We start from the raw sequence: 20,387 nt of genomic DNA, 5'->3' as shown, positions 1-20,387 counted from the left end.
ATACACAAGTATATATTTTTAAACCTGCATATTTAGTTAATATTGTCTGCTAACATGACTCGTTGCGAACTGTGAAGAATATTTATTCTTAACAAAGACAGCCAACTTTGCCAAACGGGGGATGATTTAAACAAACCGCATTTGCGAAAAAAGCACAATCGTTGCACGACTGTACCTAACCATAAACATCAATGCTTTTCTTAAAATCAATACACAGAAGTATATCTTTTTAAACCTGCATATTTATCTAAAAGAAATCCAGGTTAGCAGGCCATATTAACCAGGTGAAATTGTGTCACTTCTCTTGCGTTCATTGCACGCAGAGTCAGTGTATATGCAACAGTTTGGGCTGCCTAATTTGCCAGAATTTTACGTAATTATGACATAACATTGAAGGTTGTGCAATGTAACAGGAATATTTACACCTAGGGATGCCACCCCTTAGATAAAATACTGAACGGTTCCGTATTTCACTGAAAGAATAAATGTTTTGTTTTCGAGATGATAGTTTCCGGATTCGACCATATTAATGACCTAAGGCTCGTATTTCTGTGTGTTATTATGTTATAATTAAGTCTATGATTTGATAGAGCAGTCTGACTGAGCGGTGGTAGGCACCAGCAGGCTCGTAAGCATTCATTCAAACAGCACTTTCGTGCGTTTTGCCAGCAGCTCTTCGCTGTGTTTCAAGCATTGAGCTGTTTATGACTTCAAGCCTATCAACTCCCGAGATTAGGCTGGTGTAACCGATGTGAAATGGCTAGCTAGTTAGCGGGGTGCACGCTAATAGCGTTTCAAACGTCACTCGCTCTGAGACTTGGAGTAGTTGTTCCCCTTGCTCTGCATGGGTAACGCTGCTTCAAGGGTGGCTGTTGTCGATGTGTTCCTGGTTCAAGCCCAGGTAGGGGCGAGGAGAGGGGACGGAAGCTATACTGTTACACTGGCAATACTAAAGTGCCTATAAGAGCATCCAATAGTCAAAGGTATATGAAATACAAATGGAATAGAGAGAAATAGTCCTATAATTCCTATAATAACTACAACCTAAAACTTCTTAACTGGGAATATTGAAGACTCATGTTAAAAGGAACCACCAGCTTTCATATGTTCTCATGTTCTGAGCAAGGAACTTAAACTTTTACTTTCTTCTCCAACACTTTGTTTAAACCAAATTGAACATGTTTCATTATTTATTTGAGGCTAAATAGATTTTATTGATGTGTTATATTAAGTTAAAATAAGTGTTCATTCAGTATTGTTGTAATTGTCATTATTACAAATACATTATTTTTATTTTTAAAAAAATCGGCTGATTAATCGGTATCGGCTTTTTTGGTCCTCCAATAAATCGGTATTGGCGTTGAAAACTCATAATCGGTCGACCTCTAGTGTGTACCCATGATAGTGAGAGCAAGGGATGGGGAGGGGGGAGAGAGAGCGAGGGATGGGGGAGAGAGAGCGAGGGATGGGTGGAGGAGAGAGAGAGAGAGAGAGGGATGGGTGGAGGAGAGAGAGAGAGAGAGAGAGGGATGGGTGGAGGAGAGAGAGAGAGAGGGATGGGTAGGAGAGAGAGAGAGAGGGATGGGTGGAGGAGAGAGAGAGAGAGGGATGGGTGGAGGAGAGAGAGAGAGAGAGATGGGTGGAGGAGAGAGAGAGAGGGATGGGTGGAGGAGAGAGAGAGAGGGATGGGGGGAGGAGAGAGAGAGAGAGAGGGATGGGGGGAGGAGAGAGAGAGAGAGAGGGATGGACAGGAAGGGGGGGGGGAGAGAGACAGGAAGGGGGGGAAGAGAGACAGGAAGGGGGGGAGAGACGGAGAGAGAGAGGGAGGAGGAGAGAGAGGAGATGGAGGGAGGACGGGAGGGGGTGAGGAGAGGGAGCACGGGAGGGAGAAGAGGGAGGACGGGATGGAGGAACATAGGGAGAGAGAAAAGGAGGGAGGAGGGGAGTGAGAGAGTAGGAGGGAGAAGGGGAGTGAGGAGGGGAGTGAGTGAGTGAGAAGGAGGGAGGAGGGGAGGGAGTGAGAAGGAGGGAGGAGGGGAGGGAGTGAGGAGGAGGGAGGAGGGAGGAGGAGAGGGAGTGAGAAGGAGGGAGTGAGAAGGAGGGAGGATGGGAGGGAGAGAGAAGGAGAGTGAGGAGGGAGAGAGAAGGAGTGAGAAGGAGGGAGGAGGGGAGGGAGTGAGAAAGCGAAAGGAGGGGAGGGAGAGAGATAGGAGGGAGGAGGGGAGGGAGAGAGGAGAGGTAAGAGGGAGGAGTGAGAAAGGGTGAGACATAGGGAGATGGGAGGAGAGAGAGGGGGGAAGGGGGAGGAGAGAGAGGGGGGGAGGGGGAGGAGAGAGGGGGGAAGGGGGAGGAGAGAGAGGGGGGAAGGGGGAGGAGAGAGAGAGGGGGGAAGGGGGAGGAGAGAGAGAGGGGGGGAAGGGGGAGGAGAGAGGGAGGGGGAGGAGGAGAGAGGGAGGGGGAGGAGAGAGGGAGGGAAGGAGAGAGGGAGGGAAGGAGAGAGGGAGAGGGAAGGAAGGAGAGAGAGGGAAGGAAGGAGGGAGGGAGAGAGGGGAGGAGGGAGGGAGAGAGAGGGGGAAGGAGGAAGGGGAGAGAGAGGGGGAAGGAGGAAGGGGAAGGAAGGAGAGAGAGGGAAGGAAGGAGGGAGGGAGAGAGGGGAGGAGGGAGGGAGAGAGGGGGAAGGAGGAAGGGGAGAGAGAGGGGGAAGGAGGAAGGGGAGAGAGGGGGAAGGAGGAAGGGGAGAGAGGGGGAAGGAGGAAGGGGAGAGACGGGGAAGGAGGAAGGGGAGAGAGGGGGAAGGAGGAAGGGGAGAGAGGGGGAAGGAGGAAGGGGAGAGAGAGGGAAGGAGGAAGGGGAGAGAGATGGAAGGAGGAAGGGGAGAGAGAGGGAGGGAGAGGGAGGAGAGCGGGAGGGGGAGGGAGGAGAGCGGGAGGGAGGAGAGCGGGAGGGGGAGGGAGGAGAGCGAGGGGAGGGGAAGAGAGGGGGAAGGTGGAGAGAGGGAGGGGGAGAGGGAGGAAGGGCGGGAGCGGAGAGAGAAGGGGGGAGGAGAGAGAAGGGGGGAGGAGAGAGAAGGGGGAGGAGAGAGAAGGGGGGAAGAGAGAAGGGGGAGAGAGAAGGGGAAGGGAGGGAGAGAGGGGGAGGAAGGGATGGAGGAGAGAGGGGGAGGAAGGGATGGAGGGAGAGAGGGGGAGGAAGGGATGAAGGAGGAGAGAGGGAGAGGAAGGGATGGAGGGAGAGAGGGGGAGGAAGGGATGAAGGAGGAGAGAGAGGGAGGAAGGAGAGGGAGGAGGGGAGAGGGAGGAGGGAGGAGGGAGGGGGGGGGGGAGGGAGGAGGGAGGGGGGAGAGGGAGGAGGGAGGGGGGGAGAGGGAGGAGGGAGGGGGAGAGAGGGAGGAGGGAGGGGGAGAGAGGGAGGGGGGGGAGAGGGAGGAGCAAACTGGAATGCTATTTGGCCCTAAACAGAGAGTACATAGTGGCACAATACCTGACCACTGTGACTGACCCAAACTTAAGGAAAGCTTTGACTATGTACAGACTCAGTGAGCATAGCCTTGCTATTGAGAAAGGCCGCCGTAGGCAGACCTGGCTCTCAAGAGAAGACAGGCTATGTGCACACTGCCCACAAAATGAGGTGGAAACTGAGCTGCACTTCCTAACCTCCTGCCCAATGTACGACCATATTAGAGACACATACAGTGGGGAGAAGAAGTATTTGATACACTGCCGATTTTGCAGGTTTTCCTACTTACAAAGCATGTAGAGGTCTGTAATTTTTATCATAGGTACACTTCAACTGTGAGAGGCGGAATCTTAAACAAAAATCCAGAAAATCACATTGTATGATTTTTAAGTAATTAATTTGCATTTTATTGCATGACATAAGTATTTGATACATCCGAAAAGCAGACCTTAATATTTGATACAGAAGCCTTTGTTTGCAATTACAGAGATCATACGTTTCCTGTAGTTCTTGACCAGGTTTGCACACACTGCAGCAGGGATTTTGGCCCACTCCTCCATACAGATCTTCTCCAGATCCTTCAGGTTTCGGGGCTGTCGCTGGGCAATACGGACTTTCAGCTCCCTCCAAAGATTTTCTATTGGGTTCATGTCTGGAGACTGGCTAGGCCACTCCAGGACCTTGAGATACTTCTTACGGAGCCACTCCTTAGTTGCCCTGGCTGTGTGTTTCGGGTTGTTGTCATGCTGGAAGACCCAGCCACGACCCATCTTCAATGCTTTTACTGAGGGAAGGAGGTTGTTGGCCAAGATCTCGCCATACATGGCCCCATCCATCCTCCCCTCAATACGGTGCAGTCGTCCTGTCCCCTTTGCAGAAAAGCAGCCCCAAAGAATGATGTTTCCACGTCCAGGCTTCACGGTTGGGATGGTGTTCTTGGGGTTGTACTCATCCTTCTTCTTCCTCCAAACACGGCGAGTGGAGTTTAGACCAAAAAGCTCTATTTTTGTCTCATCAGACCACATGACCTTCTCCCATTCCTCCTCTGGATCATCCAGATGGTCATTGGCAATTTTCAGACGGGCCTGGACATGCGCTGGCTTGAGCAGGGGGACCTTGCGTGCACTGCAGGATTTTAATCTATGACGGCGTAGTGTGTTACTAATGGTTTACTTTGAGACTGTGGTCCCAGCTCTCTTCAGGTCATTGACCAGGTCCTGCCGTGTAGTTCTGGGCTAATCCCTCACCTTCCTCATGATCATTGATGCCCCACGAGGTGAGATCTTGCATGGAGCCCCAGACCGAGGGTGATTGACCGTCATCTTGAACTTCTTCCATTTTCTAATAATTGCGCCAACAGTTGTTGCCTTCTCACCAAGCTGCTTGCCTATTGTCCTGTAGCCCATCCCAGCCTTGTGCAGGTCTACAATTTTATCCCTGATGTCCTTACACAGCTCTCTGGTCTTGGCCATTGTGGAGAGGTTGGAGTCTGTTTGATTGAGTGTGTGGACAGGTGTCTTTTATACAGGTAACGAGTTCAAACAGGTGCAGTTAATACAGGTAATGAGTGGAGAACAGGAGGGCTTCTTAAAGAAAAACTAACAGGTCTGTGAGAGCCGGAATTCTTACTGGTTGGTAGGTGATCAAATACTTATGTCATGCAATAAAATGCAAATTAATTACTTAAAAATCATACAATGTGATTTTCTGGATTTTTGTTTTAGATTCCGTCTCTCACAGTTGAAGTGTACCTATGATAAAAATTACAGACCTCTACATGTTTTGTAAGTAGGAAAACCTGCAAAATTGGCAGTGTATCAAATACTTGTTCTCCCCACTGTATTTCCCTCAGATTATACAGATCCAAAAAGATTTTGAAAACAAATCCAATTTTGATATCCTCTACTGGGTGAAATACCACAGTGTGCCATCACAGCAGGAAGATTTGTGATCTGTTGCCACAAGAAAAGGGCAACCAGTGAAGAACAAACACCATTGTAAATACAACCCATATTTATGTTTATTTATTTTCCCTTTTGTACTTTAACTATTTGTACATCGTTACAACACTGTATAAATACATAATATGACATTTGTAATGTCTTTATTCTTTTGGAACTTCTGTGAGTGTAATGTTTACTGTTCATTTTTGTTGTTTATTTCATTTTTGTATATTATCTACCTCACTTGCTTTGGCAATGTTGACATATGTTCCCCATGCCAATAAAGCCCCTTGAATTGAATTGAGAAAGGATAGAAGGAGAGCAGGGGAGGAGAGGAGAGCAGGGGAGGAGAGGAGAGCAGGGGAGGAGAGCAGGGGAGGAGAGGAGAGCAGAGCAGGGGAGGAGAGGAGAGCAGAGCAGGGGAGGAGAGCAGGGGAGGAGAGCAGGGGAGGAGAGGAGAGCAGAGCAGGGGAGGAGAGCAGAGCAGGGGAGGAGAGCAGGGGAGGAGAGGAGAGCAGAGCAGGAGAGGAGAGCAGAGCAGGGGAGGAGAGCGAGGAGGGAGGAGCGCAGGGGAGGAGAGCGAGGAGGGAGGAGAACGAGGAGGGAGGAGCGCAGGGGAGGAGAGCGAGGAGGGAGGAGCGCAGGGGAGGAGAGCGAGGAGGGAGGAGCGCAGGGGAGGAGAGCGAGGAGGGAGGAGCGCAGGGGAGGAGAGCGAGGAGGGAGGAGCGCAGGGGAGGAGAGCGAGGAGGGGAGGAGACATGAATTATTTTTTATTTTTTAGGGGCAAATATTAAGCCGATTGTGGCTGCTGCTCAGCTGGTGGGCTCCCCCGGTCTGGGGGAAATTAATTGGACTAGAATCTAACCGTATTAATGTCACAGAACTAGCTGCAGCTCTAAAGATGAGTGCCATTTGTAGAGAGACATAATTTGTGTGTGTCTCTGTGCGTGTGTGTGCATATGTGTATGCGCGCAAGCATGTGCGTCAGTGTCTTAAATCTAGCATTGGGTTTAAGTAGAGCCACAGACACACAGAGATACACCGACACACAGAGATCCACCGACACACAAAAATAAAATGGACTGATTCAATATGTTGCCGACTAACAAAGACGATACACACTTGTACCAGATGTCTACAGCCGGTTACAGTAAGTACAAACAGGACATGAACTCACACAACCCTCCAAACTCAACAGAATGTCCTGTTTTGGTGGCAACATGCTGTTGGTGGGATTTTATAGATGTGACTTATCTCAGATAGGGTGACTGATAACAGGGCGCGCAGATGCAGACACACACAGACTTCTGCTACACAATAGGATTTATAGCTTTCAAAGCAGTCTGAGGAGCTAGCTCTACCATATTCTGAGCTTAGTGACGCAAAATAATAGGACGGCTCTATAAAAGACTATGAATCATGGGAGTGAGGCTACATAGATCAGCCTTTAGGTACCAATAGTCTAGAAGAACATGGATGCTGTTGGAGCTGGTGGTACAGCGTGACAGATGATGGAGCCGGTGGTACAGCGTGACAGATGATGGAGCCGGTGGTACAGCGTGACAGATGATGGAGCCGGTGGCACAGCGTGACAGATGATGGAGCCGGTGGCACAGCGTGACAGATGATGGAGCCGGTGGCACAGCGTGACAGATGATGGAGCCGGTGGTACAGCGTGACAGATGATGGAGCCGGTGGCACAGCGTGACAGATGATGGAGCCGGTGGCACAGCGTGACAGATGATGGAGCCGGTGGTACAGCGTGACAGATGATGGAGCCGGTGGTACAGCGTGACAGATGGAGCCGGTGGTACAGCGTGCCAGATGATGGAGCTGGTGGTACAGCGTGCCAGATGATGGAGCTGGTGGTACAGCGTGACAGATGATCTTCGCCCAGTCTCCTCTCCCTTAGTCCCCGCCCCCCCGCACTCGCCCAGTCCTCCGACCCCCGCGCACTCCCCTAACCCTCGTCCTCCCCTGCTCTCCCTCAGTCCTCCTCCTCCTCCCCCAGTCCACCCCCCTTCGCGAGCTCCCCTAGTCCTCGTCCTCCCCCCGCCCGCGCTTCCCTAGTCCTCCTCCTCCCCCGCACGCTCCCCCCAGTCCTCCTCCCCCTACACGCTCCCCCAGCATTCCTCCTCCTCCTCCTCCCCCCGGCACGCTCCCCCTAGTCCTCCTCCTCCTCCCCCTGCGCGCTACCCCCAGTCCTGCGCTCCCCCCAGTCCTCCTCCTCCCCCAGTCCTCCTCCTCCCCCAGTCCTCCTCCCCCCGCACGCTCCCCCAGTCCTCATCCTCCCCCAGTCCTCCTCCCCCGCGCGCTTCCCCCAGTCCTCATCCTCCCCCAGTCCTCAACCTCCCCCAACCCTGCTCCCCCAGTCCTCATCCTCCCAGTCCCCCCCCACGCGCTCCCCCCACCCTGCTCCCCCAGTCCTCATCCTCCCAGTCCCCCCCCCCACGCGCTCCCCCCAGTCCTCATCCCCCCGCTCGCTCCCCCCAGTCCTCAACCTCCCCCAGTCGTGCTCCCCCAATCCTGCTCCCTCAGTCCTCACCCCTCTCGCTCCCCCAGTCCTCTCTCCCCCCCAGGCCCGCTACCCCTCCCCCCCCAGTGCGCTCCCTCCCAGTCCTCCTCCCCCCAGCGCTCTCCCCCAGTGTCTCTCTCACACACACACACACACACACACACACACACACACACACACACACACACACACACACACACACACACACACACACACGTGACTGTGTGAATAACCCAATCCAGTGCTGCTACTCCACAGAGGACGTTAACCATGTTATCTGTTAAGATCTGATGGATCATCTTCTGTTCCCACACAAACACACGTTGGACTGTGATCTGTGACTTCTGTACTACTACAATATTGCTGCTCCATATATAGCACGAACCACACACTGGCCCTTACTCTTATATGAACTGTGTCTAATCTAATGGAAACCTTAGAGTCAGGACATTAACTGTAGCGGTGGTTCAGCCAACCTGCATTGACCCGAGCATGTGTGTGTCTGAGCAAGTGTGTATTCTGCCCAGCCCACTTCCACAGCTGGAAAGCCTGGGCTGTGTGTGTGTGTGTGTGTGTGTGTGTGTGTGTGTGTGTGTGTGTGTGTGAGAGAGAGAGAGAGACAGCCATTCAAATCCAACTGGAAATAAGGCTGAATATACAGTGGGGAGAACAAGTATTTGATACACTGCCGATTTTGCAGATTTTCCTACTTACAAAGCATGTAGAGGTCTGTAATTTTTATCATAGGTACACTTCAACTGTGAGAGACGGAATCTAAAACAAAAATCCCGAAAATCACATTGTATGATTTTTAAGTAATTAATTAGCATTTTATTGCATGACATAAGTATTTGATACATCAGAAAAGCAGAACTTAATATTTGGTACAGAATCCTTTGTTTGCAATTACAGAGATCATACGTTTCCTGTAGTTCTTGACCAGGTTTGCACACACTGCAGCAGGGATTTTGGCCCACTCCTCCATACAGACCTTCTCCAGATCCTTCAGGTTTCGGGGCTGTCGCTGGGCAATACGGACTTTCAGCTCCCTCCAAAGATTTTCTATTGGGTTCAGGTCTGGAGACTGGCTAGGCCACTCCAGGACCTTGAGATACTTCTTACGGAGCCACTCCTTAGTTGCCCTGGCTGTGTGTTTCGGGTCGTTGTCATGCTGGAAGACCCAGCCACGACCCATCATCAATGCTCTTACTGAGGGAAGGAGGTTGTTGGCTAAGATCTCGCAATACATGGCCCCATCCATCCTCCCCTCAATACGGTGCAGTCGTCCTGTCCCCTTTGCAGAAAAGCATCCCCAAAGAATGATGTTTCCACCTCCATGCTTCACGGTTGGGATGGTGTTCTTGGGGTTGTACTCATCCTTCTTCTTCCTCCAAACACGGCGAGTGGAGTTTAGACCAAAAAGCTCTATTTTTGAATCATCAGACCACATGACCTCCCATTCCTCCTCTGGATCATCCAGATGGTCATTGGCAAACTTCAGACGGGCCTGGACATGCGCCTGCTTGAGCAGGGGGACCTTGTGTGCGCTGCAGGATTTTAATCCATGACGGCGTAGTGTGTTACTAATGGTTTTCTTTGAGACTGTGGTCCCAGCTCTCTTCAGGTCATTGACCAGGTCCTGCCGTGTAGTTCTGGGCTGATCCCTCACCTTCCTCATGATCATTGATGCCCCACGAGGTGAGATCTTGCATGGAGCCCCAGACCGAGGGTGATTGACCATCATCTTGAACTTCTTCTATTTTCTTCTATTTTCTAATAATTGCGCCAACAGTTGTTGCCTTCTCACCAAGCTGCTTGCCTATTGTCCTGTAGCCCATCCCAGCCTTGTGCAGGTCTACAATTTTATCCCTGATGTCCTTACACAGCTCTCTGGTCTTGGCCATTGTGGAGAGGTTGGAGTCTGTTTGATTGAGTGTGTGGACAGGTGTCTTTTATACAGGTAACGAGTTCAAACAGGTGCAGTTAATACAGGTAATGAGTGGAGAACAGGAGGGCTTCTTAAAGAAAAACTAACAGGTCTGTGAGAGCTGGAATTCTTACTGGTTGGTAGGTGATCAAATACTTATGTCATGCAATAAAATGCAAATGAATTACTTAAAAATCATACAATGTGATTTTCTGGATTTTTGTTTTAGATTCCGTCTCTCACAGTTGAAGTGTACCTATGATAAAAATTACAGACCTCTACATGCTTTGTAAGTAGGAAAACCTGCAAAATCGGCAGTGTATCAAATACTTGTTCTCCCCACTGTATTTAGACTCAGACTAATAATGTATACTGAACAAAAATATAAAACGCAACATATAAATTGTTTCCATGATTCAGGAGCATGAAATAAAAAGAGCCATGCGCAAAAAGCTTATTTCTCTCTAATGTTGTGTACATATTTGTTGACATCCCTGTTAGTGAGAAGTTCTCCTTTGCCAAGATAATCCATCCTCCAGACAGCTGCGGCATATCAAGAAGCTGAACAGCATGATCAATACACAGGTGCACCTTGTGTTCAGGGACAATAAAAAGCCTACACCAAAAAGTGCAGTTGTGTCAGACAACACAATGCCACAGATGTCTCAAGTTGAGGGAGTGTGCAATTGGCATGCTGACTGCAGAAATGTACACAGGAGCTGTTGCCAGATAATCAAATGTTCATTTCTCTACCATAAGCTGCAACAAACGTTGTTTTAAAGAATTTGGCAGTACATCCAACCGGCCTCAGAACGCAGACGCCAGCCCAGGAACTCCACATCCGGCTTCTTCACCTGTGGGATTGTCTTAGACCAGACACCCAGACAGCTGATGAAATTGAGGATTATTTCTGTCTGTAATAAAGCCCTTTTGAGGGGAAAAACTAATTCTGATTGGCTGCAGCCCTGCCCAGTCATGTGAAATCCATCGATTTCCTAATAATTAACTGTAACACAGTAAAATCATTTAAAATTGTTGCATGATGCGTTTATATTTTTGAGAGAAGCAGGGGGTGCATCTCAAAGTCCTAAGCAGCTTCTGCTCCGTGTGCACTCCTCGCCGTGTGCCCTCCTCGCCGCGTCCCCCCTCTCCACTCTCTTGCGCCGCCTCTCCACTATCTCTTGCGCCGCCTCCCCACTCTCTCTTGCGCCGCCTCCCCACTCTCTCTTGCGCCGCCTCCCCACTCTCTCTTGCGCCGCCTCCCCACTCTCTCTTGGTAGAGGCAAACTACTGGAATGTATCCAGAGTGAGAGGATCCAACACGGGTAGTGGGCTGTAGGGTCACCTGGTCCAACACGGGTAGTGGGCTGTAGGGTCACCTGGTCCAACACGGGTAGTGGGCTGTAGGGTCACCTGGTCCAACACGGGTAGTGGGCTGTAGGGTCACCTGGTCCAACACGGGTAGTGGGCTGTAGGGTCACCTGGTCCAACACGGGTAGTGGGCTGTAGGGTCACCTGGTCCAACACGGGTAGTGGGCTGTAGGGTCACCTGGTCCAACACGGGTAGTGGGCTGTAGGGTCACCTGGTCCAACACGGGTAGTGGGCTGTAGGGTCACCTGGTCCAACACGGGTAGTGGGCTGTAGGGTCACCTGGTCCAACACGGGTAGTGGGCTGTAGGGTCACCTGGTCCAACACGGGTAGTGGGCTGTAGGGTCACCTGGTCCAACACTGGTAGTGGGCTGTAAGGTCACCTGGTTGAAGATCTACTATAGCTTCCTCCATGTTGTGCTCTGTTACAGTTCTATTCATCTACTGATCGCTTATCTTTGCTACTTTACATGTACTCTGCACTGTTGATGAAGTTCAGGAAGTAAGCATTTCACTGTACCGTTTACCTCAGCTGTCTCCCGTGCACGTGACAAATGACCTTAGATGTTGTATTTCACCAGCGGCCTACACGACCACACATTAAAGGCAAGGCAGAAGATAGGATTTCCGACTTCCGAGAATCTACAACGACCTCTGACATCACACACCATGCCATGGGGATGGTAAGAATTTTTCTGCAAGAAAACTCAATCAATCTGTGTTTTTTGGTATTTTTTGGTGTACTTCAACAACATGACTTAGTCATTTTCCCCAGGAGGGCGAGGGGGAAAGTCCACATCAACCTCAGGGCTAGAGCTAACCTAGATTTTCACTTTCCAACTTGAATATATTAAATACATTTTACATAAGGTCCCTTTGTGTGTGTGCGCGTGTGTGTAAGGGGGGAGGGGTTTGTGTGTGTGTGTGTGTGTGTGTAGTGAACCGGAGGCTGTATGGTTTCTGTGCTCCTGCCCTCTCCCTCACCCTGCTCCTGTAATTGTAGTCTAACAGTCAGATGCAGGGCGAGGGGAGCACATCTCGCTACTAAAGTCTCACACAGTCACACTAGGGCTGGGCGATATGGTCAAAATATCATATCACGGTACTTCAAAAAATAAATACAATTGGACAGCATGGCAGTTTTGTTTTCTTAAATAAAAAGTTCAAACATGTTCTTTAATGACTGATGCAGGGAAATCCATTTTACCCAATATCTACCAGCATGTTAAATGCACAGGGGGAAAAAACCTCTAGACCACCTTTACTCCACACACAGAGATGCGTACAAAGCTCTCCCTGCCCTCCATTTGGCAAATCTGACCATAATTCTACCCTCCTGATTCCAAGCAAAAACTAAAGCAGGAAGCACCAGTGACTCTGTCAATAAGAAAGTGGTCAGATGAAGCAGATGCTAAGATACAGGACTGTTTTGCAAGCACAGACTGGAATATGTTCCGTGATTCTTCCGATGGCATTGAGGAGTATACCACATTAGTCACTGACTTCATCAATAAGTGCATTGATGATGTCGTCCCCGCAGTGACCGTACATACATACCCCAACCAGAAGCCATGGATTACAGGCAACATCCGCACCGTGCTAAAGGCTAGAGCTGCCGCTTTCAAGGAGCAGAGGCCGTTTCTTCACGAAACGTTTTTAAGAAGACATTTCTTAAGTCTATAGTTAAGGAAAAATGGCAGTTAAGTTAAGCAAAGTTGCTATTCCTCAATAGAGTTATTGGAAATGTTTGTTTTTTTAGTAAGTTTCTTACTAAAAAAAAGTTAAGAAGAATTGGGATTCTTGAAAATAATGCTTTAGGATTTCTTCTTGGAAATTTACTTAAGGGTTTAGCTGTCCTAAAGTTGTCTTGAAATGAATGGATACTTTTGTAACCATGAATGTTTTCTTGCGCCAGACAGGTGGCTACCGGATATTTAAATACAGCAAGAAAACAAATTAAACATGCATTATCTAGCTAGCTAGCAATTAACAATATATTACAATATTCTAGAAGTGTTAAATACCTAGCGCTATCTCGTCAATTTGCAAAGAAGAACTTGGCTAACTTAGCTAATGACGTTAACGTTAGCTATTTTGGCTATAATGTCTTTACACGTTAGCTAGCTAAAGTAGATAACTAACTTACCGGTTGCGCATTCTCTCTACCACCATCTCTATGATGGACGACACCTTCTCCTCCAGCTGGTCCACATTAACGGTCTCTCAGATCCCTTCTTAGCAGCCGACTTGATGTCAGACCACTTATTTTTTACAGAGTCACTGTCCTTTGCCATACCCCCGACGGCAGAGACAGACTCGGCCACTCCCGCACATGCTTTCTTTTTGGTGTCTACAGTGACCCCGCAGTTATCAAGTCTCCCCAACAGCAACCTTTTCCTGGCTGCCATTTCCTCCAACATCACTTCAATCTCTTTTCTTGGTGATCCAATTTTGATATAGCTAGTCTGATGGCTGTGTGTGAAAAATAACAAAATAACCAAATCCGATCATCCCTGTCACATAGGCTTTTTTATTGGTTTCAAGCACGTCACTAATGTCATTGTCACATAAGATATTTACGAAGTTCCTAAGAACATTGAGGAAATGCATTTACAAACTCTTATCAACTTACTATTTTTTTCCTTAAGAAACTTCTTACGTTTTTTCTTAAGTAAAGTTTTGAGAATCCGGCCCCAGGACACTAATCCGGGCGCTTATAAAGGAATCTAGCTATGTCCTCAGACGAACCATCAAACAGACAAAGCGTCAATACAGGACTAAGATTGAATTCTACTACACCAGCTCTAACGCTTGTCAGATGTGGCGGGGGTTGCAAACTATTAAGGACAAAGGGAAACCCAGCCGCGAGCTGCCCAGTGAGGCGAGCCTACCAGACGGGTTAAATGCCTTTTATGCTCGCGTCGAGGCAAGCAACCCTGAAGCATGCATGAGAGCACCAGCTGTTCTGGATGACGGAACAACGGTTTTATTCACATCGGCTACGGAGAGTGTGTGATCACACTCTCCGTAGCCGATGTGACTAAAACCTTTAAACAAGCCAACATGCACAAGGCCGCAGGGCCAGACGGATTACCAGGACGTGTACTCCGAGCATGCACGGACTAACTGGCAAGTGTCTTCACTGACATTTACAACTTGTCCCTGACCGAGTCTGTAATACCTACATGTTTCAAGCATACCACCATATTCCCTGTGCCCAAGAAAGCGAAGGTAACCTGCCAAAATGACTACCGACTCGTAGCACTCACGTCAGTAGCCATGAAGTGATTTGAAAGGCTGGTCATGGCTCAGAACACCATCATCCCAGAAACCATAGACCCACTCCAATTAGCCTACCACCCCAACAGATCCACAGATGACACAATCCACACTGCCCTTTCCCACCTGGACCAAAGGAACACCTATGTGAGAATGCTGTTCATTGACTACAGCTCAGCATTCAACACCATAGTGCCCATAAAGCTCATCACTAAGCTAAGGACCCTGGGATTAAACACCCCCTCTGCAACTGGATCCTAAACTTCCTGATGGGCCACCCCCAGGTGGCGAGGGTAGGTAGCAACATCTGCCATGCTGATCCTCAACACTGGGGATCCTCAGGGGCACGTGCTCAGTTCCCTGTTCACCCACGACTGCATGGCCAAGCACGACTCCAACACCATTATTACGTTTGCTGACAACACAACGGTGGTAGGCGTGATCACAGACAACGATGAGACCACATCACCAACAAACTATCATGGTCCAAACACACCAAGGCAGTCATGAAGAGGGCATGACAACACTTTTCCCCCTCAGGAGAATGAAAAGATAAGGCATGGGTCCCCAGATCCTCAAAAAGTTATACAGCTGCACCATTGAGAGCATCCTGTCCGGTTGCATCACTGCCTGGTATGGCAACTGCTCGGCATCTGACAATAAGGCACTACATAGGGTAGTTCGTACAGCCCAGGACATCACTGGGGCTAAGCTTCCTGCCATCCAGGACCTATATGCTAGGCGGTGTCTGAGGAAGGCCCAAAAAAATGGTAAAGGCTCCAGTCACCCAAGTCAGACTGTTCTCTCTGCTACCGCACAGAAAATGGCCACCCGGACTATTGGAATTGACACACCCCACAGTTTTTAAACTGCTGCTACTCGCTGTTTATTATCTGTGTGTAGTCACTTTACCCTTACCTACATGTACATATTACCTCGACTAACCTGTACCCCCGCACATTGACTCTGCACCGGTACCCCCTGTATATAGCCTCCACATTGACACTGTACCGGTACCTCCTGTATATAGCCTCCACATTGACATTGTACTGGTACCTCCTGTATATAGCCTCCACATTGACACTGTACCGGTACCTCCTGTATATAGCCTCCACATTGACTCTGTACCGGTACCTCCTGTATATAGCCTCCACATTGACTCTGTACCGGTACCTCCTGTATATAGCCTCCACATTGACTCTGTACCGGTACCTTCTGTATATAGCCTCCACATTGACTCTGTACCAGTACCTCCTGTATATAGCCTCCACATTGTACCGGTACCTCCTGTATACAGCCTCCACATTGTACCGGTACCTCCTGTATATAGCCTCCACATTGACTCTGTACCGGTACCTCCTGTATATAGCCTCCACATTGACTCTGTACCGGTACCTCCTGTATATGGCCTCCACATTGACTCTGTACCGGTACCTCCTGTATATGGCCTCCACATTGACTCTGTACCGGTACCTCCTGTATATGGCCTCCACATTGACATTGTACTGGTACCTCCTGTATATAGCCTCCACATTGTACCGGTACCTCCTGTATATAGCCTCCACATTGACTCTGTACCGGTACCTCCTGTATATAGCCTCCACATTGACTCTGTACCGGTACCTCCTGTATATGGCCTCCACATTGACATTGTACTGGTACCTCCTGTATATAGCCTCCACATTGTACCGGTACCTCCTGTATATAGCCTCCACATTGACTCTGTACCGGTACCTCCTGTATATAGCCTCCACATTGTACCGGTACCTCCTGTATATGGCCTCCACATTGACTCTGTACCGGTACCTCCTGTATATGGCCTCCACATTGACTCTGTACCAGTACCTCTTGTATATAGCCTCCACATTGACTCTGTACCGGTACCTCCTGTATATGGCCTCCACATTGACTCTGTACCGGTACCTCCTGTATATAGCCTCCACATTGACTCTGTACCGGTACCTCCTGTATATAGCCTCCACATTGACTCTGTACCGGTACTTCCTGTATATAGCCTCCACATTGTACCGGTACTTCCTGTATATAGCCTCCACATTGACTCTGTACCGGTACCTCCTGTATATAGCCTCCACATTGACTCTGTACCGGTACCTCCTGTATATGGCCTCCACATTGACTCTGTACCGGTACCTCCTGTATACAGCCTCCACATTGTACCGGTACCTCCTGTATATAGCCTCCACATTGACTCTGTACCGGTACCTCCTGTATATGGCCTCCACATTGACTCTGTACCGGTACCCCCTGCATACAGCCTCCACATTGACTCTGTACCGGTACCCCCTGCATACAGCCTCCACATTGACTCTGTACCGGTACCCCCTGTATATAGCCTCCACATTGACTCTGTACCGGTACCTCCTGTATATAGCCTCCACATTGTACCGGTACCTCCTGTATATGGCCTCCACATTGACTCTGTACCGGTACCTCCTGTATATGGCCTCCACATTGACTCTGTACCAGTACCTCCTGTATATAGCCTCCACATTGACTCTGTACCGGTACCCCCTGTATATAGCCCCTTGATATTTTATTGTGTAACTTTTTTTTTTCTCCTACACTTCAGTTGATTTTGTAAATATTTTAACTCTATATTGTTAAAACTGCTGTGTTGGTTAAAAGCTTCTTGAGAATACAGGGGGTGCTATTTTCCCATTAGCATAATTTGCTCTACAGATTAAACTGCCTCTTATTCAATTATTGCTCTTACTATATGCATATAAATAATACCATTGGAAAGAAAACAATCTCTAGTTTCTAAAACCGTTTCAATTTTGTCTCTGAGTGATACAGAAGTCATTTGACAGCACTTTCCATGACCAAGAAGAAAAAAGCAAGATGTGTATGCCAGCTTCAACGCTCTGCCTATATATGGTCGTGCCCCCTATGACCCGAAACACACCTCATTGGCCTTCCTCTGGGTGTCAAGAGGACGTCAGAGGAAAAATATCTTGTTTATCTGGGACTGACGTGAAATGAGAGCTAATTCTTTGGCGTGACCGACAACTTCCGGTTCTCTAAATCGTGTGACTTGTAGCTGCGATTGTCTTCTGTTGTGCGGCCATTATGGATGAAAACTATCTCCGTGTCGAATTTTGTTTGATACATGTGACCAGATCATCGTAATGTATGTTTTTTCAATATAGTTTAATCAGATTATTTGAATTTTTTCGGGAGTTTTGTGGTGTTCCGTTGTCTGATTTTATTTACGTTTGAGAGATCCGTGCCACTCGACCAGTACCTGTGCTAAATGGAGTGGGAAAGGAACAATTCTGAACGGAACCAACGACTCATCTTGACAAAGGACACTTTGATCAACATTCTGATGAAAGATCAGCCATAGTAAGACCCAATTTACGATGTTATATCATATCTGTTGTGCATGTGAACTGGCCGTGGGCGCCTAGCCGAATCTGCCTGGTATAGCTATGCTAATTTAGCGCTACATTTTGTTTTCGTTATAAAACATTTAATAAATCTGAAATATTGTTTGGATTCACCAGATGTTGGGCTTTCAATATCTGTACGCTGTGTATTTTTCTGAAATGTTTTAAGATGAGTAATTCGTTATATGACGTTGGTCTCTGTAATTGTTCTGGCTGGGTCAGCACTATTTCAGATTGCAGCTGCAATGTAGAACTGTGATGTATACCTGAAAAATGCACATTTTTCAAAAAAAAAACTATGCTATACCATAAATATGTTATCAGACTGTCATCTTATGAAGTTGTTTCTTGGTTAGTGGCTATATATATTTTTATTTAGTCGAATTAGTGATAGCTACTGACGCAGGAAAAAACTATTGGGAGTAAAAAAATCGTGTCCTTTGCTAACGTGGTTAGCTAATAGATTTACATATTGTGTCTTCCCTGTAAAACATTTTAAAAATCTGAAATGGTGGCTTTATTCACAAGACCTGTATCTTTCATCTGGTGTCTTGGACTTGTGATTTAATGATATTTAGATGCTACAAGTTACTTGTGACGCTATGCTAGCTATGCTACTCAGTGGGGGGGGGGGGGGGGGGGTGCTACCGGATCAGGGTTGGTAACTCGTGAGAAGTTAAGGGCTTGTAAGTAAGCATTTCACAGTAAGGTCTACCTGTTGTATTCAGCACATGTGAAAAATACATTTTGATTTGAAATGACATGCAGCCAACATTTTGATTTATTTCATTCTGTTTGCAAGTTGTCAATTTAGTCATTGTGTTTTGTATGGAGCGCTCCTGTCAATGTTGAGTAAGGACACGCACCTGATTACGCATAGAAGTAGGCCTAGGCTACCTGGCCTGCATGCAAATGTAGGCTTATAAATGTGTCCATTTGACGATCTGATAATATTTCTGATTGTCTTAACTCACCACCAATAATGAGCTGTGGAGCTTCTGAAAGTATTTTTTTTTCACATCAAACAGCAAGTAAACAAAGTCTGTTTTTACACGCTATCTCTGGCTCCCTCTTGATTCATTGCTGCGTCTTAATTATTTAATCACTGTGTGCTTAAAGCATCAGACAACCTCAGTAGCCTACATATATACTGAACAAAAATAAACAACATGCAACAATTTAAAAGATTTTACTGACTTACAGTACATAAGGAAACCAGTCAATTGAAAGAAATTCATTAGGCCCTAATCTAGGGATTTCACATGACTGGACATGCAGCAATGGGTGTGACTATATATGGAAAAACACGTTTTAACATTTCGACGAGTCAATAAATTGAAAAAAACAGACGACTCCCTCTCGGGCCTGAGTTAACTGAACGGGGGCAAATGACAACCACAGTTCCAAAAAATAACACTTCACTGACAGTTTACTTCCGTGGTAAGATGACCTTAGCAAAACAGAATAAATGAATGATTCATACCTAAAACTAGCCTAATCTGTCGCTCTGCCCCTGAACAAGGCAGTTAACCCACTGTTCCCCGGTAGGCCGTCATTGTAAATAACAATTTGTTCTTAACTGACTTGCCTAGTTAAATAAAAAGGTTCAAATAAAAAAATATTACACTGATCTATTCTCAAACTATTAGGGCCAAGAGCTTTTCCTGACTGTGACCTGGTCAGGAATAACTCCTGGTATAGGCCAGTGGTAGGCTAATTTAACTACCTAGACACACACTAACCAACAACAGGCAACATCCTACTTGCTCCTCCTACACATCTGTCCAATTACTGTCCAATCACATCCATCCACTCTCCCAGGACTAGTGACATTTAAATCGGAGGGTTTGGTGAATGGACTGTTGGTTAATCTGAGGTTAACTGGGCATTAAGCCAATAGGTTTTACAAAAGTTCTAAAACAGGTTAGAGTTTAAAGACCAAGTCTCTCAACCACCACCCTAACCTCTAGAACCATGCCCATGGATATAATTCACTCAACCACCACCCTAACCATGCCCATGGATATAATTCTCTCAACCACCACCCTAACCAGGCCAATGGATATAATTCACTCAACCACCACCCTAACCAGGCCAATGGATATAATTCACTCAACCACCACCCTAACCATGCCAATGGATATAATTCTCTCAACCACCACCCTAACCAGGCCAATGGATATAATTCTCTCAACCACCACCCTAACCAGGCCAATGGATATAATTCACTCAACCACCACCCTAACCAGGCCAATGGTTATAATTCACTGAACCACCACCCTAACCAGGCCAATGGATATAATTCACTCAACCACCACCCTAACCAGGCCAATGGTTATAATTCACTGAACCTCCACCCTAACCAGGCCAATGGATATAATTCTCTCAACCACCACCCTAACCAGGCCAATGGATATAATTCACTCAACCACCACCCTAACCATGCCAATGGATATAATTCTCTCAACCACCACCCTAACCAGGCCA

The 20,387-nt window shown here is 47.8% G+C and overlaps 2 protein-coding genes across 5 annotated transcripts in view; one reads left to right on the top strand and one right to left on the bottom strand.

The window, feature by feature from the left end:
• The window catches only part of LOC139545018 (serine/threonine-protein kinase TAO3-like), a 156,042-nt gene that overhangs the window by 103,902 nt on the left and 31,753 nt on the right, over window positions 1–20,387 (bottom strand). The gene's annotated exons all lie outside the window — the stretch shown is intronic.
• LOC139546009 (uncharacterized) overlaps window positions 7,169–20,387 on the top strand; it is a 29,071-nt gene continuing 15,852 nt past the window's right edge. The window contains exons 1-2 of the mRNA XM_071354272.1: window positions 7,169–7,267; window positions 7,470–8,000. Of these exons, the coding sequence (XP_071210373.1) occupies window positions 7,169–7,267; window positions 7,470–8,000 (630 nt within the window). The remainder of the gene's footprint in view (window positions 7,268–7,469; window positions 8,001–20,387) is intronic.

Source organism: Salvelinus alpinus, chromosome 19, assembly GCF_045679555.1.
Source record: "Salvelinus alpinus chromosome 19, SLU_Salpinus.1, whole genome shotgun sequence".
NCBI lineage: Eukaryota > Metazoa > Chordata > Actinopteri > Salmoniformes > Salmonidae > Salvelinus > Salvelinus alpinus.
Note: the sequence above shows the minus strand (reverse complement) of the source record. Positions and strands in the feature narration are given on the sequence as shown.